This window comes from Leiobunum rupestre, chromosome 11 (genome assembly GCF_980474605.1).
Source record: "Leiobunum rupestre chromosome 11, qqLeiRupe1.1.hap1, whole genome shotgun sequence".
Classification (NCBI taxonomy): Eukaryota; Metazoa; Arthropoda; class Arachnida; order Opiliones; family Sclerosomatidae; genus Leiobunum; species Leiobunum rupestre.
The window spans coordinates 10210721-10235641 of record NC_143394.1 but is presented as its reverse complement, the minus strand read 5'-3'; the positions used below and the strand labels follow the sequence as shown (position 1 = coordinate 10235641).

Here is a 24921-nt window from a genome sequence, read left to right as displayed (position 1 = left end):
ATAACATTCTACTCTCCTTCACAATAAAAATGCAACTGACTCTTTATTTGATTTCAAAAAAAAATCGTTCGCGGTTTACATGGCGCGCGTTATTTTTTCCTTGCAGCTCGCGTCCCATATTTTATGTGAATTCGCGCGCTCAATTTCGAATATACAAACGCGTAAAGGGTAATTATTTGAATTAGTAAAATAACAAAAATTATATATGTTGAAATGAGATGTGATTTAACATTCTCCCCGCGATTGAACTATTTTTTTTGTTCAATAATTTTAAAAAGGTCCATGTTAAAGTTCTAAATGGTAGAGAAGCTGGATCGGTCTGCGTAGCTTAGTTCTGTCCGGTAATCTCACCATGCAAGATCTGATATGTCCGTCGCGACCTTTAAAAGTCTCGTCTATGATGCCTAGTTTCCAGCTGAGGCGTGGCATTTCCTCTTCTCCGATGAGCACGACGTCTCCGGCTTGAAGAGGGGTTGTAGATTGGTTTGCGGTTCGATGGTGAGCGGACCTGAGTTGTAGGAGATACTCAGACCTCCAACGTTTCCAGAAACTCTCGATGAGGGTTTGGCGGTACTTCAACCGGCGAGTGAGTTTCACTTGGTTGACGGGAAGATTTATGAGCTTGGGGTAGGTTCTGGACGGTAAACTGGCTGTTCGGTCCCCGATGAGAAAGTGATTTGGATTTAATGGCGCTGGCTCGTTGGGATCCTCGGAGACGAAGGTGATTGGACGCGAGTTGATCGCCGCTTCTGCTTCCGCGAGTATAGTGGAAATTTCTTCGAAAGAGAGTTTGGCGGTTCCGATTGTTTTGCGAAGAGCGTTTTTAACGGAGCCCACTTGTCGCTCCCAAAAGCCACCCCACCAGGCGGCGCGATCCGCGATGTAAGTCCAAGAGATTTGGAGGTTTCCAAAATAACGCCTGACTTCTGGGCTATCTACGTTTTGCAAAAGTTCACTGAGGTCGGTTTTGGCGCGTTTGAAAGTTTTTGCGTTGTCGGAATAGATGCGTTTGACCATACCGCGACGACTTATAAATCTCCGAAGTGCAAGGAGAAATTTGTCTGTCGACTGGTCTGAGACCAGCTCAAGATGAACTGCTCTCGTGACAGCACACGTGAATAAAGCAACGTAACTTTTGCTTCCGTCTCTCGCGTAGAGAGGTCCTGCAAAATCCAATCCGCAGCTTTCGAAAACTGGGGTTTGGGTTGTCCGGAACTCTGGGAGGGGTGCCATCACCGCGTCCGAAGGTTTGGCACGAAAATATTTGCAAACGTTGCAACCTTTCAAAACCGATTTTACGAAATTACGTGACTTGATGATCCAAAATTTATCGCGTAACGAAACGGTGGTAATAACGACTCCAGCGTGCATTACCCTCTCGTGCGCGTTTCGAACTGGAAGGTCGGTGTAAGGATGATTTGGCGCAAGAATCCAAGGATGTTTTTCTGAGTGTGAGAGTCCGCTTCCTCTCAGTCGTCCTCCTAAGCGCAGAAGTCCGTCCGAGTCGAGGTGTGGGTGAAGAGTCAGGATTTTAGAATTCTTGTCGATACTCGAGTTTTTGGCGAGGCGTTCGATTTCTTGCGGGAACTGTTCTCTTTGGGTAGTGCGAACCCAGTAGATTTCAGCGAGGCTTATTTCTTCGGCGGAAAGCTCCCCTGTAATGCGTTGATCTTTAAAGCGAAGGTTGTGTAGGTAGCGGCGAATCCAGCCAGTATGGCGATAGAGATTTTTTAAGGAGTTGAATGTTAATCGGCGATTCGTCATTCGTTGCGGAAATGGTTAGCGTGAGCACCCTGTTGCGTAGCTCCTCTTCCACCTCTTCGAAGGTTTCTTCACTAGACGAGGCGTCTTTAAGGTTAGCGGTTTCTTTAAGCCAACTTGGGCCGTGCCACCAGAATTGGTCTTGGGCTAAGTTTAACACATGGCATCCGCGTGTCGGAAGATCGGCGGGATTTTCGGTACCTTTGCAGTGGTTCCAAAACATAGGAACATTTGAATCGCTCCACATGAAAATTTTCTTTGGTTTTAGCTCCAGTTTCGCCAGCAGGTGTTTTACGAGTCTGGCAGCTAAGAGCGCTCCCATCAGCTCGAGTCTGGGTAGAGTTAGCTTTTTGAGCGGAGCCACTCTCGATTTAGAGGTAATGAGATTGGTTGCAATGTTTTCTCCTTTGCTTCGGAACCGGATATACGCTACAGCGGCATAGGCTTTTTGGCTGGCGTCTGAAAAGCAGTGGACTTCGAGGCTTTCCTCGTCCAGTTTGTTGGTTCCTTGAAAGTAAAACCGAGGAATGACGACCTTTCTCAGATCTCGTAGTTCACAGCACCATGATTCGAATATTTCGGCTAAATCCGCTGGAAGTGGCTCGTCCCAAGGTAAGCCTTTTTCCCAAAGTCGCTGGAAAAGTAGCTTGGCTCGAATGGTGAAAGGTGAAAGAAATCCCAAGGGGTCGAAAATCTTCGCGACAGATTTTAGGACCCATCTCTTGGTACTTTCTCGGCTCTGAACGAATTGTAGTAAATCCTTGATCTCAAAAGTCAGAATGTCTCTCGAACTGTCCCATGTGAGACCAAGAACTTTAGTTGTGGCGAAGTCTGTTTGGGTAATTGTGGGCTTCCCATCTTGATTTTTGGTGGCCAATACGTGTCTCAGCCGGGGCGAGTTACTTTGCCATTTGGCGAGCGTCATGCCTGCGTTTCGCACGATTTCGTTCACTTCGGAGATTATCTCCAGTGCTTCTTCGTCTGAATCGGCGCCGGAGATTAAATCGTCGACGTAAAACGAGTCGTTGATCAGTTTGCTCACTCTGGGTTTGACCTCTTCATACTTCTTGGAATGAAGGCGGATCGTAGCGGCCAGTAGAAAAGGGCTGGAAGTGGCGCCGAATGGAACACGTGTCATCCGGTAGGTTTGGAGTGTGTGACTTCCGTAGGGCTTATCAACGTCTAACCAGAGGAATCTCAAAGCGTCCCGATCTTCCTCGTGGATTCCGATTTGCAAAAACGCTTTGGTAATATCACCGGTGAAAGCGATTTTCCTTTCTCGAAAACGAAGCAATATATCAAATAGTTCGGGGTTAAGTTTAGGACCTGTTTCCAGGCAGGAGTTGAGGCTTGACACTCCGGTTGCGTGTGAAGACGCGTCATAAACGATACGAGTTCGCGTAGACGTGCTGGATTCTCGTATCACGGCGCGATGCGGTAAATAGTAGAGTACTTTTCCAGTTTTCCGAGCAGGATCAAACTTTTCGACGATGCCCGTGGTGACTTGATCTTTGATGATGTCATTGTATTCGTTGAAAATAGCCGGATCTTTGCGAAGTTTGAAAACCAGGTTTGATGTGCGTTTGGCTGCGACAGCGTAGTTGTCCCCCAAATTAAAATTGCTCGTCTTGAACGGTAAACCGACGGTGTAGCGACCGCCTTCAAACACAGTTGTTTGCGCGAATTTATCTAAAATTCGGTTACCAGATTCGGTGTCTTGATCATTGTCGTACACTCCGATAGATTCCAAATTCCAGAAGCTGCGTAGTTGGGTTGAGAGGTCTTCATCGTCTTGAAAAACGCGTGAACCGGTGTGTATTAGTGAGACGGCGAGTGTACCAACGTTACGTGATGTCGTTGTAACGGGGCCTTGAAGTGTCCATCCGAAGATTGTTTCCACGGCGGTAAGGGTCGGACTGAAGCGTTCAGTTTTTCCACTCAAAGTAACGGCCCATAGATAATCGGCGCCGATGAGTATGTAAACTGCTCTCGAATCTCGATTTGCGATTTCGAATTCGGGACAATCGGCCATTGGAAGTTTCCGTTTCTCGAATTCCTTGGCGAGGTCGGCGCCCGGTACAGCGAATACCGAACCGCAGATTTCGGGGGTTTCGTAGGCGTCGCTGACTACGTTCTTTTCGGGTTTATGGCGACTTCTAAGTTCGACGCGAACCCTTCGTCTTAGCATTCGTTCCGGTTTTGAATTTCCGAAACTATTGGTTTCTAGGACCTCTTCGTATAACACTTGTAGACCAAGTTCTCGTGATAACTTTTCTTTGATAAACGTCACGTTACTCCCGTTGTCGAGGAGACACCGGACTGGTTTTTTTTTGTCGGCCCACGGGACGTTGGGCCACCGCTAAGGCGGTCTGGAGGTAAACGGCCTCCGTTTGGCTCCTCGGGACTCCGGCTGCCATTTGAGCGACTCCGTTCGAGTTTTCCGCAGCCCCTTTGTCGTTTCGGTTTCCAAGTTGATCGCAAATGCTGGTGTGATGTCGGTTGTTACAAATTTTACAGGTACGATATTTTGAAGTACAATCACGCGCTTGATGGCGATCTCTCAAACAGATGAAGCAACGTTTTTTTCGAATAAGTAGGGCTTTTTTCTCGTCTACCGTAAGTTGTCTGCACTGCGTGGTAGTGTGGTCATTCTTCTCGCAATATAGGCAAGACCTAGCGTCGGCATTAACGGCGAGTGCGGCGGCTCCATAAGGCGGTTTAGATCCGCGATTATTGTGACGAGAATCCCGCGATTGCGACTGTCTCTCCGATGTTCCGCGATCTTGATCGGCGTCTCTGCGGTCCGAGTTCGTAGCCCTTCCTAAGACGGAAGCACGTTCTCGGCTAGCGATTTCTTTTTGAAGAAAAAACATTAAATCTGTAATTTTCAATTCTTGTACCGCGGCATATTCTCGGCTGAAAGCTAGCGTGATGTCTTCCGGGAGGCGTTGCGTGATGATTGGACAAAGGAGACTTCCATAGTTTTGGTCAATTACGTTTAAGCCTTCTAAACTTCTGAGTTGCGTCATACAGGAATCGTGCAATCTTCTGAGGCCTACTACGTCGCTTGATTTTCTCACGGCGGGAAGGCAGAGTAGGTTGTTCATATGTTCACTAATTATGATTTCTTTACGTCCAAATCTTGTAGTTAGCGTACTGATGGCGGAGTCGTAATTAGCGTCTGACATCGGTAATCCGTCTATGGCCTTTAGTGCGGCGCCGTCTATGTATGATAACAAATAACTGTACTTATCGGTTTTGCTGAGGTTAGGATTATCGTGAATAGCTGTTGCGAAGCGTGCCCAAAAATTCTGCCATTCACTGATTTTTCCGGTAAAGCGGTGGATTTCCAATTTTGGTAACCTTACGCTCGGTGCTACGCCGGTGACCGATTGCGATGGTGGGATGGGTCCCGAGTTAGGGACTCCCGTCTGTGTGTGAACAGGCTGGCTTAAATTGTTAAGCGTGGAAGAGTTCCCAAGTGGCCTAGAATTTGCGACCAAACCTTGTGACATTGAAATCGCCGTGGATGAAGCGAGATTTGCCGCTAGCGATGCGGCTTGCGTAGCGAGCTCGAAAGCTTTCTTCCCTCGAAATATAGAGACAATAAGATCGTCGATATAATCTTGAGCGATTTGCTGATCATCCTCTAATTCTTTTTCCGTGGTGAAAAGGGGTTCAATAGATTCGTTTAAACTGACCAGTAGATTTTCCTTGGCTTGAAGGATTTTTACGTAGCCCTCGATGGCGGCGAAGTCTGGCGAAGGTTTCATCAGCTCCAATTCCAAGTTATTCTTCGTCCGTGTAGCGGATTTTTTCGTAGCGGTTCTCTTAGACTTTAAGCGAGTAAATTCATCCATTGTGAAGTTTTATGGGTTCTTACTCGTAAATCGTAGAGCTCGTTCAATGTAGTAAAAAAAAAGCGTTACCAACTCTCCCGGGTTTCGGCACCACAATGTTACAGCGAGAACGCGAAATTAAATATAAAACTGAATTTATCTAAAAAAGGGGTGAAACAACCGGGAAGGGTTCGTACAATTAGTAGCCGCGATTAATTTCTACAATAAACGATCGAAAATAGTTGGTTACAATGGGCGGAGACAGGCACCAAATTAAATAACATTCTACTCTCCTTCACAATAAAAATGCAACTGACTCTTTATTTGATTTAAAAAAAAAAATCGTTCGCGGTTTACATGGCGCGCGTTATTTTTTCCTTGCAGCTCGCGTCCCATATTTTATGTGAATTCGCGCGCTCAATTTCGAATATACAAACGCGTAAAGGGTAATTATTTGAATTAGTAAAATAACAAAAATTATATATGTTGAAATGAGATGTGATTTAACACTCTACGAGGAAATTTAATTTACCAAATCCCTATTTGGGAGGCCAATTGATTCACCTTTTCCCCATCAATGGCCTCTCTACTAGGAAATTTCCTTTACAAAAACCCTATTTGGGAGGCCAATTGATTCACCTTTTCCCCATCAATGGCCTCTCTACTAGGAAATTTCCTTTACAAAATCCCTATTTGGGAGGCCAATTGATTCACCTTTTCCCCATCAATGGCCTCTCTACTAGGAAATTTCCTTTACAAAATCCCTATTTGGGAGGCCAATTGATTCACCTTTTCCCCATCAATGGCCTCTCTACTAGGAAATTTCCTTTACAAAATCCCTATTTGGGAGGCCAATTGATTCACCTTTTCCCCATCAATGGCCTTTCTACTAGGAAATTTCCTTTACAAAATTCCTATTTGGGAGGCCAATTGATTCACCTTTTCCCCATCAATGGCCTCTCTACTAGGAAATTTCCTTTACAAAATCCCTATTTGGGAGGCCAATTGATTCACCTTTTCCTTATCAATGGCCTCTCTACTAGGAAATTTCCTTTACAAAATTCCTTTTTGGGAGGCTAATTGATTCACCTTTTCCCCATCAATGGCCTCTCTACTAGGAAATTTCCTTTACAAAATTCCTATTTGGGAGGCCAACTCAATTTGAATATTTTATACGATCATATATTGTCCCCACCCAAAGCCCCACTTTTTCCCCAGATCCCAAAGTATGTTGGAAGAACTCGAAAATGATTTGTCAAAAAACGTCCACAATATTAGAAAATAATTCCATTTTATTGTAGTCTAGTCCAAAGGAAATAATTGAAACATGATTTAATCTTCACGAGTTCTACTACAGTCGAACTATTTTCCACTGAAAGCTTAGTATGGTTTGCACACTTTTTGCGTCTGAATACGTCAGTCGCGTGTTCTACTGCAGCCGTCCCATAAAGTAAAATTTACCCTTGTATTTTTCTCGCTTACGAAATACTTGCCGCATCTTTAACGTTCATTATATTTCAACACACTCTCCCTTGATGAAAATATTGTAGAATAGCTATATTCGACATCTGGTATATAGTGGACAACTCGTAGATTTCCTGTTGACGTTGTGACACATACCGCATGAAAAAGACCAATACCGTCCAATTTCCAATATCATTTAATGATAACTGCATTAGGAATCGTAGATGTCCAAATATCCACACCAATAAAAATGTATTGACAAGAAGCGAAAAACTTACCATTGACAAAGCACAGAAAGCCACTTGACTAAACGACAGCTGCTGTCATGATTTCCTGGGTGTGCGAGTCATTATATGATATTGGAAATTGGACGGTATTGGTCTTTTTCATGCGGTATGTGTCACAACGTCAACAGGAAATCTACGAGTTGTCCACTATATACCAAATGTCGAATATAGCTATTCTACAATATTTTCATAAAGGGAGAGTGTTGAAATATAATGAACGTTAAAGATGCCGCAAGTATTTCGTAAGCGAGAAAAATACAAATACCCTCTGTAGATATTTCTCTCATTAAAATCTGCTTCGTATTATATTTAACAGATAAACTTGTACTGTAAAAAGGGTTAAATTCAATTGTGCATTGTTTTAGTACGTCTAACTCACTGTTGTAACTACTTAATTTATAATATTCTGAATAAATTAAACTCTGTTGTTTCGTCTCAATTATTATAATTAAAATTAAAATTTTATAACCGGCGGGATTGAACCGGGATTACGGTTTTAGTAAATAACTCTGAATTGCGGAAATATCTTTAAGGGTCGACTCGAGAAATTAATACCACTAGGGACAATTCTTCCGAGGAGAGGTTTATTTTGGCTTGCAAACTTGTTGTACTTTCTATAGACTATTCCCGCCTTCGTCAATTAATCTGTAGGGACGGAATTTAAATATATTTAAAAAGGTGACAAAATTTGTCTCATCATCAAAGGGTATTAATGATTCCATTTTTATCCTTATAAATATGAAATTTTTAATTTATTCTGTGGCCCTTTAACAAAAATTTTAGCGAAGACCCTCGCCATCGCATTTTGAATTTTGAAAACTGGCAATAAAGAACAACAGGAATGAATACACCTACTTGGAATGCTTATCCTGCCGTATCGCGTATGGTAAGATCACTCTGACGGCTTTAGGCCCTCCCACGTTGTTCTTTGTTCAGTTAACATAGTGAAGTTAATTTATTTAAGCACGTAATGCGAGTATAAAGTGAATGATCAAACCTAGTGGACTTGATTTGGCTTGAGTATGGATTGTATTTGTGTGTGTGTTTTTGTTGACAAGCCAGACGACCAACCGGATTTATTTCATTCAGCGGTCTCCTCAGAGAGAGGGTATTTTATTGAAGCTCCGATACCGATTTCTCTGCTTAACCAAAAACAATAAATTAATAAAGTATTTTCGTTAGTGTGATATTGCAACAGCAGCTAGACGTTAACGTTTGTCTATTTTCGGGAAACGTGTAATTTCCACATCAAGTGGGTCACGCGATTAATAAAATATTTTAGCGGTAAACTAATGTACTTAGTGCGTTGTTTAAATTGTGCGATCTGAAAATATCTAATTCCTAGGAAGAATAGCATTTCAATTATTAGATCTGGCTCGTTTTGAAGTGGACACCCAGAATAACTACGCTTATATACGATAATAGTGATAGCAAAGGCCGATTTTTTTCCGAAGTAGTGAAATAACGGAAAACTCTTACTCAACGCCGCAGCGTTTTAACCAAATAAATGTGGCTATTTTACGAACTTATTTCATGCGCGTAGATGTAATTTGAGAGTGAAATAAGTCCAGCTGGAGTGCGTCAAAATTCTAAGAATTCTTCCCTTGATAGTGAGAATTCGCACTTCTCAAATTTTTGACGCTCCTACTCACAGGAGGTGACGTCATCTCTCTTCGCGAGTTCTCTTGAGAAGAATGAGAGCATTCTCACTAGGTCAAAAAGGGGGGATATTATAAATAAAAATGTCAGCTAATATTCTAGTCAGTTTACTTGATGCTGAAGCAAATAAATAGTATGATTAGAAGTTTGATTTAAACCAAGAAATACCTCTACGTATTGATCCATACCAGAGTGACTGAGAAATATCACATCACCTCGGGCAGGAATCGAACCTTCGACCTTCGGGTTACCGTCCCAACGCCACTACCATTGGACTACCGAGGCCGTGAATAAGAACGCCTCGGACATCGAATTTAGGAATGACTCGATCTGGTTCACATTATTGACGGGATACATTTAACTAGGGGTGTGCAAAATATTTGGTTTGACCAAATAATTCGATCGAATACCAAATCGAAAGTTCGCGAATATTCATTTTTCTTGATCAAATAGTCGAATATTCGAAAAGATAGGGAAAAAGTATTTGGTATTTTCAAATAGTTTGCAAACAGGTCGAATAACCGCTGGTCTCGGTTTCAAGGCCATCAGAGGAGAACGCTGTGCAATTTGAGAACAAGTGTTATTTCTGGCAGCTCTCTTTAGGCCACAGCGGCAAGAACCATATAAAGATGAACTTGCACGTCCATTATTCATACCGTGTGTATTAAAACTTCTTAGCAAAAGGCAGAAGCTGTTTATTCTAGCGCCTATTGGCTAGATTATTCGCGTGTTCTTTGTTATGGAATTTTCTAGAATTGCAAAATAAAACTAAAACGTAAACCAAGTTCAAAAGAAAACTAATAACTGGGAGAAAGGTTGAAGTAAGCAGGGTTGTAGAGAGATGGTTCGATCACTTAGCAATTCTACCATAGGAGAGTTTGGCTAAAGAGTAAGTGGCTAATAGATGGCGCGCCCGACACTATGTAGCCCCTTCAGATACTTATGGGCGTTCCCTCAATGCATAGAAGTTCTGAGGTGCAGCCTAATTTATAGGAGAAAGCGGGAAATTTTAATATTACAAGCTAACTGGGTTCGCTTTAATTTCTGTTTCATTTTTACACGTGTCAATTTTAAGGAAAATAATTTTTTAATATTTATAATTAGTGAACATTAATTTTAAGTTTCTCAGATATTTAGTTGAACTGAAATACAAATTTTGTTCTAAAATTAATAAAGGAATAACACTGACCGTAGTTTTGCCTTTTGGCTCTTAATTAGCTTAGGTTTGCTTAGATTGTTCGCAATTTCAAAAATTAAATTGTTAATGAATTTATAACAAAGCGACAATTAACTAATTTATAGAGATCATAAAGAACCGAGATCGATCGACACGAAAACTTGGGAGTGTTCCCTTTCCGTAGGTACTCCAGTGTAATGAGGTAAATCCCACAAAATATCTGTAGGGGCAACTTAGCGTCCCTAGCGCCATCCGTGGCAGAAACATATTTCACCAAATAAAAAATCTAAGTGATTGAACCATCTCTCTACAACCCTGAAGTAAGTAACTTTTTGGATTTTTCGGTTTCGAATTTTTGAGTTCACTGAATTATTGTTTTAAAATTATTAATAAAATTAAATATTATTTTTTATATGTAATAAAATATCTGCTCCTTCGTGTTTTACATATATTTAGAACCTCGAGATTTTAATGATGTGTTTGCAAAGCACGAAAAATAAAGTAGATCCTTTGATTTTAATTATAGTTATAGTAGTTACTAAAAAAAGTCGCTAGCTTACTTGGACCTGGAGTAGTTAAACTTTAAAAATGTTTCTGACGCGAATAATTCATAAAGCGGAAACAAATTTCCTCGAAGCCAATATGGTTTTCAGGGGCTCTCTACAAGATCTAGTTGTTTCGGGAAATTAAATTTCTAGCCTCTTAGATCTATCTATATATCTGAGAGGAGCTTCCTTCGATCGCCTCATTTTTAGTTCAGCGCATCATAGATAGCGCCAGAAATATACTCCGATTAAGTGACAAATAATAAATTTCATTTTATTTGGCACGATTGCCAAAGGATGTCTACAAACTGACTCCCAGGGTTAGTGAGAGTATATGTATAGGGCTTTTCCCTTCACTTGTCGCTGTCTGGTCTAGAAATATGGAGCATTCTTTCTAGTGGGGCTAGAGAATAAACTTAAAAGCGGAATTTTAGAATTAAATTAATATTAAATTACATGCAAATTAATAATTATATTAATATTAAATTACATGAAAATTAAGAATTATATTAATATTAAATTACATGAAAATTAAGAATTATATTAATATTAAATTACATGAAAATTAAAAATTGTATTACAAAATTACATGAAATTTTAAAATTATATTATTAAATTACCTGAAAATTAAGAATGATATTATTAAATTACGTGGAAATTAAGAATTATATAAATATTTGTATTAAATTACATTAAATTAACATTATGTAATCAAATAATATTATTAATTAAATTCACATTATGTAATCAAATAATATTCTGAATTAAATTAACATTATGTAATCAAATAATATTCTGAATTAAATTAACATTGTGTAATCAAATAATATAATGAATTAAATTCACATTATGTACTCAAATAATATTAAATTAACATTATGTAGTCAAATACTATTATCAATTAAATTAACTCGAAAAATATTGTGAATTAAATTCTTATTATGTACTCAAATAATATTAAATTAACATTATGTACTCAAATAATATTAAATTAACATTATCTACTCAAATAATATTAAATTAACATTATGTACTCAAATAATATTTAATTAACATTATGTTCTCAAATAATATTATTAATTAAATTAATGTACTCAAATAATATTTAATTAACATTATGTTCTCAAATAATATTATTAATTAAATTAATGTACTCAAATAATATTATTAATTAAATTAATGTACTCAAATAATATTATGAATTAAATTAACATTATGTAATCAAATAATATTATTAATTAAATTCACATTACGTAATCAAATAATATTCTGAATTAAATTAACATTATGTAATCAAATAATATTATGAATTAAATTAACATTGTGTAATCAAATAATATAATGAATTAAATTAACATTATGTACTCAAATAATATTAAATTAACATTATGTACTCAAATAATATTAAATTAACATTACGTAGTCAAATAATATTATGAATTAAATTAACATTATGTACTCAAATAATATTAAATTAACATTATGTAGTCAAATAATATTATGAATTAAATTAACATTATGTACTCAAATAATATTAAATTAACATTATGTAGTCAAATAATATTAAATTAACATTATGTAGTCAAATAATATTAAATTAACATTACGTAGTCAAATAATATTATGAATTAAATTAACATTATGTCCTCAAATACTATTATGAATTAAATTAACTCGAAAAATATTGTGAATTAAATTCTTATTATGTACTCAAATAATATTAAATTAACATTCTGTAGTCAAATAATATTAAATTAACATTATGTACTCAAATAATATTAAATTAACATTATCTACTCAAATAATATTAAATTAACATTATGTATTCAAATAATATTTAATTAACATTATGTTCTCAAATAATATTATTAATTAAATTAATGTACTCAAATAATATTTAATTAACATTATGTTCTCAAATAATATTATTAATTAAATTAATGTACTCAAATAATATTATTAATTAAATTAATGTACTCAAATAATATTATGAATTAAATTAACATTATGTAATCAAATAATATTATTAATTAAATTCACATTACGTAATCAAATAATATTCTGAATTAAATTAACATTATGTAATCAAATAATATTATGAATTAAATTAACATTATGTTCTCGAATAATATTATGAATTAAATTAACATTATGTACTCGAATAATATTATGAATTAAATTAACATTATGTACTCGAATAATATTATAAATTAAATTAACATTATGTACTCGAATAATATTATGAATTAAATTAACATTATGTTCTCGAATAATATTATGAATTAAATTAACATTATGTACTCGAATAATATTATGAATTAAATTAACATTATGTACTCGAATAATATTATGAATTAAATTAACATTATGTACTCGAATAATATTATGAATTAAATTAACATTATGTACTCGAATAATATTATGAATTAAATTAACATCATGTACTCGAATAATATTATGAATTAAATTAAAATTATGTACTCGAATAATATTATGAATTAAATTAACATTATTTACTCAATTAATATAATGAATTAAATTAATATTATGTACTCAATTAATTTTATGAATTAAATAAACATTTAACTAACATTATGAATTAAATTATTTCTTTAATTTTCATTAGGATTTAAATTAACATTTAATTAACACTATGATTTCAATTAATATTTAATTAACATTATAATTTAAATTAATATTTAATTAACATTATAATTTAAATTAATATTTAATTAACATTATGATTTAAATTAACATTATAAATTAAATTAATATTTTATTAGCATTAAGATTTAAATTAACATTATAAATTAAATTAATATTTAATTAACATTGTGAGTTAAATTTATATTTAATTAACATTATGAATTAAGTTAGTATTTAATTAACATTATGAATTAAGATTTTAAATTATTATTGAAATATAACTATGATTTTCCCGGGAAAAAATTCGGTTTCAGGAATGTAGATGGCGAAATTTAGCTGCGGATTATTTTTCACCTTTTGACCATTTGTTTCTATATTAGAAAAAGATGGCGTACCGTAAACTGGAGAAAGAGAAACTGCGTTGCTTAAGTAAAAAGGGAAAAAAGTTTCGAACATAAAAATGAGGAAAAATTCAAACAAAAATATTAAATGAAAAAGATGGAAATTTAGTGGATTGGTATTTTTCTAACGCCACCGCTCCCCAGTAAATTAAATTAAGAAATAAAAATTCTCATTTTGTTCCATTAGAAAACCCAATTTAAGCATCGGATGATCTTCGGTAAAAGGTTACAGTTTACACCAACTAATGGTTTTCAAGTTATGCGTAAAGACGGGATGGAATGTTTTTACAATACGGCTCCGTACCTGTTACTCCATAGTTTTACTCGTAGAATACTTCTAAAAAGGAAGCTACCCGAGGTGATTTAAACCGATGCTGACGAAACTCGGCGGTTTGAACCGTTTGGTAGACCTTTAAGGGCTTTCGTTTTGGCAAGGCAACCAAAATAAGGTTTAATTAAATAACATGGAAAAATCACAGACCAAAAATTTCAAGTTTTTATTTTTATTTTCTTTATTTTAAAAACTACAAATTCGAATAGTTTGTTTTATTTATTCATCCAAGAAAATTTGGTTAAACTCTTGTAAAATTGGGTAATTTTAAGCAAAAGTGGAAAAATTTCATTTTATTTGAGTAATTAAATGTAATTTTCGTAAATTTGTCCAATTTGAGTACATTTGAATACAATTTGGTAAATAAAATTACTTAATTAAGCTACTGGTGGCACTTGTACATAAAAGTAATGTTAATAAATTATTTTTATTTTTACTTGTTAATTGTATTAAATTTGAGAAAATGTAATTAAAATTCGTAACATTTAGTTTATTTAAGTAAATTTATTTTCAAGGTTCGCCAGCAAATCCAAAGGCGTTAATTCTTGTTAGTTTCAAATTCGTCCTTCAACGTGAACCAAAATAAAACCCTATTATTACCTTTTAAATTATTTATTTTGATACATGATGGTTTTCTGGTCTATCTCAGTTTATTAAAAATAATTATCGTTAATCCATTGAAGTGCCCAAACAAATGTGACGCCCCCCCCCCCCCCTCCGCGGTCGATGCGTGATAGGTGCAAGCTTACGTGGCGCCATCAATGCGCGGCCAAATAAACTACAATATGCATTTAAGGCAATCAGCTGGGTCCGAAAGATGTAAACAAAGCAATTGTTGCCATATTATTGTTCGGGAGGATATCGTGTCAAGAATAATTAAAATAAAGTCTATGTAAATATGATGTTTCTTTTTCAGTATATTTATTAAATCTGGAGATATTTCTTAGATTGAATAAATAATTAAAATTTTGACAAGTTGTCCTAAGGATTTGGCATTGTAGCTGCTCTTATTGCCCTTGAAATAGGATGATCTTGGTAAGTTTCTTTTGAACAGCTTCTATCATTAGTTGATTATTGATGTCTCTATTTATTTTTCTTAGTTGTATGTTAACATAAATTTTGATTATTTTTTTCTATGTTCGTCATCATACTCATGTTAAGTTAAAGTTGGAAAATATCTGTTGCAACTAACTGATTCATCACCGAAATTTCTTCAAGCCAATGTTTCTTCATGGACATTTCATCCAAAGATACCTTTTTTAATATTGGATGCTCGGATTTGGTAACCTCCTTTTTAATGTAATCAAAGCATTCAGCAGTGATAGAGGTTGACCATCAGTTTTATTTGTCCATTCTCGTATTGTGTTTGGATTTGGTAAGCAAAGCTGCCTCCTTAAAAATACCTACGCCTTTGGAGAATAACAAGACGGCCCTGCCGAAATATTAGATTCACATCGACGCAAAGTTTCAAAGTTTAAGCTACCTTCGATGTCTTACCAATAATCCAATATAATTAATTTACAACGTCGAAGTTAATTCCTATTATAACATATCGAAAGAAATTATCTAATTGAAACATCCCTCCGATTATAATCCTATTCTAGCGTATCGAAAGAAATTGTCTAATTCAAATGTCCCGCCACCCGCCAAATATAATCCTTTTCTAGCATATCGAAAGAAATTGTTTAATTCAAACTTCCCGCCACCCGCCATTTATAATCCTTTTCTAGCATATCGAAAGAAATTGTCTAATTCAAATGTATATATACCTCGCTTTCACTCACAATGTCAGTGAATCGCCACTCTACGCGCTATTCATGTTGTGTGCATATTGTATTCTTAGTTAAATATGTTGTCTTAAATAAACCAGTTATTACCAGTACTATATTGTCTTTGATTATCAATCGCACTTGCTGCTTAATGATCAAACTTCATCAGTCATCTTCAATGAAATCCAGTTTTATAAATTCAGATATAGCAGACTACAAAATTTAAACTACATATTAAACTCTATTGGGCAAGACCAAAAAATTATGAAGACAAGTAGTGACCTCCGTGTGATCATCATCTGTTACTTGCAATTCAAGACCATAGGAGCGCTCATCTTGTAAGGAAGATCGAATATTTCGGGTATTTTACCAATATGGTCAATCTGCATGGTGTCCATCTCATCCTGTTTTCTATAAGTCAGCTACAAAAACCGTTTATCATCTATATACCGATTTTACTACGAAACACCTTTAAATAACTAGAGATCCCCAACTCTCAGCAGTAGCTCTATTTATTTCTATCTTTATGGAAATAAGCAAATGAGGCAAGTAAGAATTAACTGTTAGTTTCCACAGTAAAAATTGCGATTAAAGGGAATATTACCTCTAGTTTTAGGTGTCCAACACCAAATTTCGAACATTTCCCGCTCTCTCCCATGACTTTACATATTTTTGGCGCAGTTTACTGACTTCCCGCCAAAATTTCTTACATAAAAAATTTCTATCCTGTGCCACAACCCTTGAAAAACCTCCAAAAGTGTTTGATTTGGATTTCAGCAATAAATAGAGTAGACATAGCAACACACGATGATGTTAGGGCGTCTTTTTTGGCAATTTGGAAATCATTTTTAATCTGCCTGGTTAGCCCCTTTAAATGACAATTAATAATTATGTTAAAACACTTTAGTTTGGTCCCAAATTTCATTTAAAGAAATATTGTTTTAAGATCCCCGATAATCAAAGATTTCCTTAATTCATTAGTTTTAAAATAGGCCTTTCTATAAAGTAACATTGGCCTTCTGGTTTCAATGTTGCTGCTGCGTCACGGGTGACGTATCGATGACGTTTTACTAAGAAAAAACCCTGGACATAAAAGTAAATTCGACGAGGTACCCTGTTTTTGAGCATAAACGTAACTGAACTTCTACGTATTTCGTGACGAATGAGCTACATAAAAACAAGTTCAGCAAGCGTAGCTTATTTTATTGAAAGGCCTATTGATGTCAGGTTTTGCAAATGACCAAATGATATCGCATGTTTTCTCAAAAAAGGAAAATGCTTGATTTGTCAGGAAAAGGGATCCACCCCTGTCTGATTTCATTGTCCATTTGTGGAATTCTTTCTTGGATTGGCTTTTATTTACAAGGCTGTTTGCCCAGAAAGTTGGGCACACGTAAAATCCAAATAAATTATTTAAAGCGTAACCTACTAATTGATGGATGGATTTCAACCGTTTCTTTGGATCCTCTTCTGGGCTCAACTTATTTACTGCCTTTTCTATCCTCAGTGGAGCTATAATAGGTTTTTAGTTTCTGCTTCCAAGTAGTAAGATTGAATTTCTTTAAAGAGGCACGGACATAATACTGTTGTAACAACGTTTCGGTCATTTTGATCGAGTTCCTTAAACGTTGCTATGGGTGAAAATGATTTACTTATTTCTTGTTTAAACTCTTTATTAAGTAAGAGTTCGTGTCTATTTTTAATAAATTTTTTCTTATCTAAAAGTCCAATTTCTTCAGAAAAACTGATTTTTTGTAAATTTACTTTTAAAAATTGTTTATTTCAATCAATACCTAAAAAATAAATCTATATATTAGCAAAAATCCCACAGTTAAGAAAAGTAACGCTAGGCTTAAGATCTTACGAGTTTCAACAGTAGTTGTTTTATATTGTTGTTTTTAAAATAATTGTGATCATTAGAAATGAAATCCATAACGTAAACAATTTCGTGTAAATTTTTTCGAAAATTTGGTTAATTATAACGCAATCAGCAGTATCACTGTAATTTTGGAAATATATTTTTTCTTATGGAAAGAGGGTGCCAAACAGTTTTATTTCTATGCTACGTCACAAATATCTTACCTTGATTACCCCTTTTTTCACCCCTCTAATTCTCCCACCGGGGGGTGGTTGAGTTCTCGCATGGGGTATGAATCGCGCCCCTCAATTCTATTCTTTAGCTTTCTTCTTCCATGCTAACAAGATAGTTCTTATTAATTCCCAACCCAAAAGTAACATTTTAGTTTAATCTTTTCAATTTTTCCGTTCTCTAGAGTCATTGCTCATTCGCGCTCACCTCTTAAAAGTCTTTGTAAGGGTAAGTACGCCTTTTAATGTATTTTCTACAGAAATCTTTATTTCCAAAATTTTTATTAAAGGAAAACGATGAAAATAATAATAATATTATTATTATTGAATTATATTTTTAATTTTATAACAAGGAATTTTTAACAATAATATCAATGATTGATTATCTGTTGCTAAATTTCGGTGAATTTAAACTGAGTATTCTTACTCGAAAGCGTCTACGAATATCTAATTTATGTAAGACTGGTTTTGTATTTTGATTTACGACAGCGCATGTTTTTTAGTAAGATTACATAATTCATTTTTTCCAGAATTATAATTAAGTCATTAACTAGGCGTTAATTTATTTAGGTAGGCGCGTCAGCCAGCGGTATCAAATATATGTTACCTGGAAGTTATTACGTCGGTAGCCTGTATGAACCACACCTTTGTCAAGGTTGTCAGGTTAGAGGGAATAGAGGTACTTTTGTAGTAAAAGTAGTCCAGACGTTTCCCTGAATTAAGCTGTTTGCGCGAACAGTGACGCGAACGCCCAGTCTCAATTACATTCTACGTAAAGTGAACGTCAGTAAAGATCACTAAACTCGAACGTGAAGCATCTCTCCGAGGTAAAGGAAACTTTGCAAAAAAAACCGCGAAAAATGGCCAATTTCATAATATTAGTTTTGATAAAAATAATTTGGTCGCCAACACCAAATTTAAGAGTGACCATTCTATGTGCACGAAGGTGCTTATTTTAAATTTTAATTAAATTCTGAGATGGACCCCTTTGTAAAAACGATGCTGTGCGCTACCCTACCTCCCAAACAGCTCTTATATAAAAAACTAGAGCCCATGGAGTAAATTGGGAGCCAAATTCGGAATCTGTAGATCGTTTTAGCTAAGAGTATTAATTTTCATATTTTGAAGAGCTTTACAAATCATGTTACTGAAAAAAATGTTTATTAAGTAACGAAACTCAAGCCAAAATGCATGAAATTTCAAAAATTCATAACTTTTCAAATTTTTTAAATTAGCCCGCTAAACTCCAGGAGGCTTCATATTTAGGGTAAATAAACCAGGGAAACAATTTTGGCCGAAATCCGTCACTATCGAGCAACAACGCTTGACGATTTCACGTGGAAAGACCCATTAGCAAGTATTTTTTGTAAATTTACTTTTAAAAATTGGTTATTAAAACCAATACCTAAAAAATAAATCAATATATAAGCAAACAATACCACAGTTGATAAAAGTAAGGCGAGGCTTAAGATCTTACGTGTTTCAACAGTACGCCGCTCCGCCTTTGTAAGTTTTTTTATATTACTGTTTTTATAATAATTGTGATATTTAGTAATGAAATCCATAACGTAAACAATTTTGCGTAATTTTATTCGAAGATTTGGTTAATTATAACGAAATCAACAGTATCACTGTAATTTTGGAAATATATTTTTCCTATGGAAAGAGGGCGCCAAACAGTTCTATTTCTATGCTACGTCACAAATATTATACCATGATAACCCCTTTTTTCACCCCTCTAATTATCCCACCTGGCGGTGGCGGAGTTCTCGCATGGGGTGTGAATCGCGCCCCTCAATTACATTCCTTAGATTTCTTCTTCAAATCCAAAAGTAAAATTTAAGTTTAAATCTTTCCAATTTTTCCGTTCTCTAGAGTCATTGCTCATTCACGCTCACCTCTTAATAGTCTTTTTACGGGTAGATTTTTGCAAAGTATGCCTGCCTTTTAATGTATTTTCTACAAAAATCTTTATTTCCAAAATTTTTATAAAAGGAAAACGACGAAAATAATAATATTTTTATATTGAATTATGTTTTTAATTTTATAACAAGGAATTTTTCAGAAAAATTTCAATGATTGATTATCTGTGGCTAAATTTCGGTTATTTTAAACTGAGTATTCTTACTCGAAAGCGTCTACGAATATCTAATTTATGTAAGACAGGTTTTGAATTTTGATTTACGAGAGCGCATGTTTTTTAATAAGATTACATAAATCGTTTTTTCCAGAATTATAATTAAGTCATTAACTAGGCGTTAATTTATTTAGGTAGGCTCGTCAGCCATCGTTATCAAATATACGTTACCTGGAAGTTATAACATCGGTAGCCTGTATGAACCGCACCTTTGTCAAATTTGTCAGGTTATAGGGAAAGAGGTACGTACGTAGTAAGAGTAGTCCAGGCGTTTGCTGAATTAAGCTGTTTGCGCGAACATCGACGTGAACGCCCAGTCTCAATTACATTCTACGAAAAGTGAACGTCAGTAACGATCACTTAACTCGAACGTGAAGTATCTCTGCGAGGTAAATGAAACTTTGCATGTCAACTACGCGATTCGCGGCTTCGCGATAAAAAGGCGCGTAGGATATAGTAGAGAACATTACTTGTTTGGAAATTGCCGGAGTTTGCTTCTTGGAAAATTCATTCTCGTAAGAATTTGCGTAATTATTTTATTTAACGTTTTTGATAAGATAACCAGACAATCCTTTAACGGTTCCGTTTTAGATTTATTTTTCAAATACTCAAATTCCTGGGAAATTTTAATAATGTTAATTAAGAAATAAGAGTATTAAAGTAATTTAATACAATACCATATTTCATAATCAAAGAATTGCACTTGATGTTGCTATAACAGGTTATCTGGTTTTTCCGCGACACTTTTTTTTTACACGCGCAGTGTTGTTCTTTGATTAAGGAGATCTATTTGAAATTTTGCGGAGTAGATTACCACATAGCGAGATCGAGATCAATATTATTTGTAGTCATTTGCTTAAAGTTAATGTTGTATGAACTCCACTAACAAATGTAGAATGTTGTTGAGAACATCTTTTTCTCCCTTTTCAATCCCCATTGTCATAAGTACCAAGACAAACCCTGAGAAACGGAGCTTTTAAAAAGGTTTGGCAGGACGCTCTTGGCGTTTGAACGACCGAAGTATTGAGACCTCGTGAAATCAATTTCTTTAAAATCAGTGAAACGTATTTTTATTTAGACTGCTAAGGAAATAATGTAGAGTAAGAATAGAATTTTTAACTTTTTAGAATAATTTGATATACATGTTTAACCAATACTTGTGAAGCCAATTACCTGTGGCTGGATTAAATTGAGTAGGAGGGTGGTGACAAGCCCTTTATGCCACGTGAACCATCAGCTGATTCAAACTTCTAGAGCGCTCTGCTTAGCCTATCAAATGTTGAATCAGGGCACAAATAAGTGAAGTTAAGAAAGGCGCAATAATGTGTTCAAATTATAGAATTATTTTCTGAATATATTTAAGTCTATATCCGATCTCATTATTAATTAGTATAGTGACTTTAAATACTGTTTAAGTTTACTTTTTTACGCTGTTTACCTCGATTGGTTTACAAATTCCTTTTTTACCTCTCACACCAAATAAAACCCTAATGTTAGCATTTCCCTGGTGTTAGGTTTTCTGCTTGTTGCAGGATACTTCCAGGGGCTAGATCTGAAAAGCTGATACATTTTAAGGAAGCTACGATAAATTTTTAGTTTCTTTCGAGAATATCATATTTTCCAATCCATTGCCTGAAGCCTTCAACCGCCGTGGTTTTATTGATTATTGGCAAAATTCAAACGTCAAAGAAATTTTGCTAGTTCCCGGTTTAAAGGAATTATTTGACATTTTTTAGATAAATAATATTTAATTGAACTATGTTTAAATAAAAATTATGCTTTTGTAAATATTTGATATATAACGGTTTTTCATAGTTTGCACATGTCACGTATTCAACTTAATCAATATTATTAACTCTTAATGGAATTGAAATTGATTATAAAAAGCGAAATATTTCTAACCCATGGCAAAATATTTCATTTATTATGTGGTTAAGCTTATTAAGTCGTACAATTAAGCCTGCCCAATTTTCAAAAAGTTGAAAACATCGGCTTCCTGCTAGATTTCTAACACACCCAATTTTCAATTTCGGCAAATTTCAATTTGAATATGCCAAATTTGAACCAATAGCTTTTGATTCGTATTTATTTTATCATTTATTTTTAGGGACACAATAAAATAAATGGTTTATTTTTTGCTGTTCACAAGATCATATATATACACATATAATAAACGTATTCGTTAGAAAGCTGTTTAGCTAACCGCATCCGGTGTTTTATTTGAGATTATGATTAAGGTGAAATTTCAAAATGGCCGTTGGAAGCACTAAAATCACCAAATTCAAGCTTCAATTTTCCCAATTTCGAGCAAAACATTTTTCTAGTATTAAATATAACTGCGTGAGTGGTAGCTGCCGTATCTTTATGGCGCCCTCTGCCATTCTTGACAGAAAATCTCCAATTAAATTAAATTAAACTTCATTAGTTTGAGGCAGCTCACCAAAGTATTTATGAAGATGACGTACAAAAAGAAAGTAAAATTGTAAGGGTGAGGTTGCGTAAGTTACAATCATACTCCAACACCTCAAATTTGTCTAGTCATGATAATTACTGGTAATTATTTTCTTTTTACCTTATTTGCACGTTCAGAAATATGAAATTCAAAATATTAGCGCTCTTAAAACCTTTTTATTAAAAAAATCGATTTGAAAGTTATAAACAAACAGGTACTCATAAATGTTTTAAAGAAACTAAAGATAATTAATATGTTAGAGGGTTTGAACATATTATAGGAAGAGTCTTAATTGTTTATTTAAACTTCATTTACTTGAATCTAATGACGCCGCTTTAAAATACAAAGAGCTTAGCTTTTCAGAGTAAAATGACCAATTGACTTATTCTTGTATTAATATATTTTCTAATTAAACGTTTTTGATTATTAAGGTAAAATCCCGGTGAACTGTACGACATCATGGGCTCGAAACTTTTGGCTGTTTTCTTGGCGTTGACGCTCTGCGCTGTCCTTGGAATTGGAGCATTCAAAATGCCAGACAGTAAGAAGGGAATTAAACGAGTGATCACGGATTTTTTTTTGGATTTTTACAGAAATTTATTTTAATAAAAACGGATAAAATGAATTAGGCTGGCGCCATCTGCTACAATCTTATGTAATTACCGCTACTTCGTAATTTCGGGAATTTTTTATTAATGGAATATATCGGCTGAAACAGACCAATTTAAAGGGAGCAAATGACAATCAGAACATTCCTTTGTCTCTTTTGAGTAGTTGCAAATAAAAAGAAAGAAATTGGTGCTCATCTCATTTTACGCTCATTAAGTGGCTCCACGAATGTACTAATTTCTAAAGGGAGTTATTAGAAATTCATAAACCCTTCGTTTTGCTTTTATTTTTAGTGATCGTATGAAATTCGAAACAGCGCTCCTCAATTTTAGCTCTCTGTAAAAAACGAAACAGCACCCCCCAGGTTTAGAGGTTTGTAAAAAAAAACATTGCTCCTCAATTTAAGCGCTTTGTAAAAAAGGATACAAGTTCAACGATTTTCAATTTTCGCTCTCAGTAAAACTCCATCGATAAAAGTCGCAAAGTAGGGGCTCTGTATCATTGTAAGCACTTCATTGTTTTGCAGTTTGAAAAGTGATCAAAGAAATTCTTGCAATGAACTTAGCTTGTCCGTAGCACAGTTGACCCCAATTTTGTGGTTATCATAATGGTATTTAAAAAAAAATTCTAAATCCTATTTCATCCAATTTAACATAAAAGTAGGAAATAGACCAATTAAGAGTGAACTAGTTTAGTATCTTCTGTTTCGACGCAAACGAAGAATGATCGGGCTCGAGATCAATGACCTGATAGAAGGATTTGAACAATCAAACGCTACTCGGAATCTTGCGAGTTATAAAAAAATCGCGTAAAAAGAATAAAAAGAAATTGAATATTTTCAGAATGTACGGACAACGAAGCAATTTGCAACGACTTGAAATGTGCGGAGAAACAAAATGGATTTTGCTTTAAATGGACTAAAAGGAGACCTAATAGAGCTAATTTCTCTGATTGCGTTTGCAGCTGCGCAACACAAGATGACTGCAAAACAATTAAGTTTAAATCAGGACGAGTTAAACCATGCCAGAGCTTCTTAGGAAGACAAATGTGCTATTGAATGTATGAAGAAAGTATATTAAAATTAAATTTACGTTTTACTAGAATTTGATAGCACTCTTTTTGTAATAATTAAATCTGCACTTTAGTTAAAATATAGATGTGAAATTTCCAATTTATTTTAAAGGAAATTTAAACGCATTCTTTATGGAACACCGCTGTCACAAATTGAACAAGAGTTTATAACTAGAGCCCAAAATATCTAAAGCCATATAATACTTTAAAATTGTCTAAATAAACATTACATTTTTTGATAACCCTTCACGATGCTTTATAATCGGGCCAAGTTGATAAAAGAATGTTTACGCAAAGATGAGCGTAGTGAAGCAATCTTAAAACTTGGTCCAAAATTGATTCCTCCAATTTTGATGGTGTTGTTGGAAACCATTTATATTAAGTCACGAGTTAGTAAAAGAATTAAGCGTGCGTTTTAATATTTAAATTAAAATTAAAATATAAATAAAATAAAATATAATATAATATAATAAAAAAAAAATAAAATAAAAAGAATTGGCCCTGTGTATTCACTACTCGACACGGTACTCAATGATATTTCACCATCAAAAGCGTCCGCCAAAAAATTGTTATCCCGGTGTTATCCCAATCAGTAGATAATTTTTTATTTTAATTATTAATATTACAAATGGTATTACATTAAACAAATTTCCAATATCAATAGAACAAAAACCAACTTTAGATC

General features: G+C 34.7%; 1 protein-coding gene and 1 long non-coding RNA gene across 4 annotated transcripts in view; one reads left to right on the top strand and one right to left on the bottom strand.

The window, feature by feature from the left end:
• The window catches only part of LOC149921294 (uncharacterized), a 49935-nt gene extending 25614 nt beyond the window's left edge, over positions 1–24321 (top strand). The window contains exons 1-3 of one of the 3 annotated variants that reach the window (XR_016477454.1): positions 20568–20619; positions 22988–23097; positions 24008–24321. This is a non-coding gene — a long non-coding RNA (uncharacterized LOC149921294). Of the gene's footprint in view, positions 1–20567; positions 20620–22904; positions 22921–22987; positions 23098–24007 lie in introns of those variants that run through there. The other 2 variants (XR_016477455.1, XR_016477453.1) reach the window with 2 other exon arrangements.
• On the bottom strand, positions 286–3949 carry LOC149921295 (uncharacterized). Its single transcript, XM_090162151.1, has 2 exons — positions 1963–3949; positions 286–1655 (listed from the first exon to the last, which is right to left on the bottom strand). The coding sequence occupies exons 1-2, from the start codon at positions 3947–3949 to the stop codon at positions 286–288; spliced, it is 3357 nt and encodes a 1118-aa protein (XP_090018277.1).
• Positions 24322–24921: the final 600 nt, after the last annotated feature.

What these genes read in the sequence shown, in the direction of transcription:
- LOC149921295 (XM_090162151.1), bottom strand. Translation starts at nt 3,949, where the DNA reads ATGCTAAGACGAAGGGTTCGCGTCGAACTTAGAAGTCGCCATAAACCC. An exon ending in GTTTTGGAACCACTGCAAAG is followed by an intron (nt 1,656 to 1,962) that starts GTACCGAAAATC and finishes AACGCATTACAG; the next exon opens with GGGAGCTTTCCGCCGAAGAA.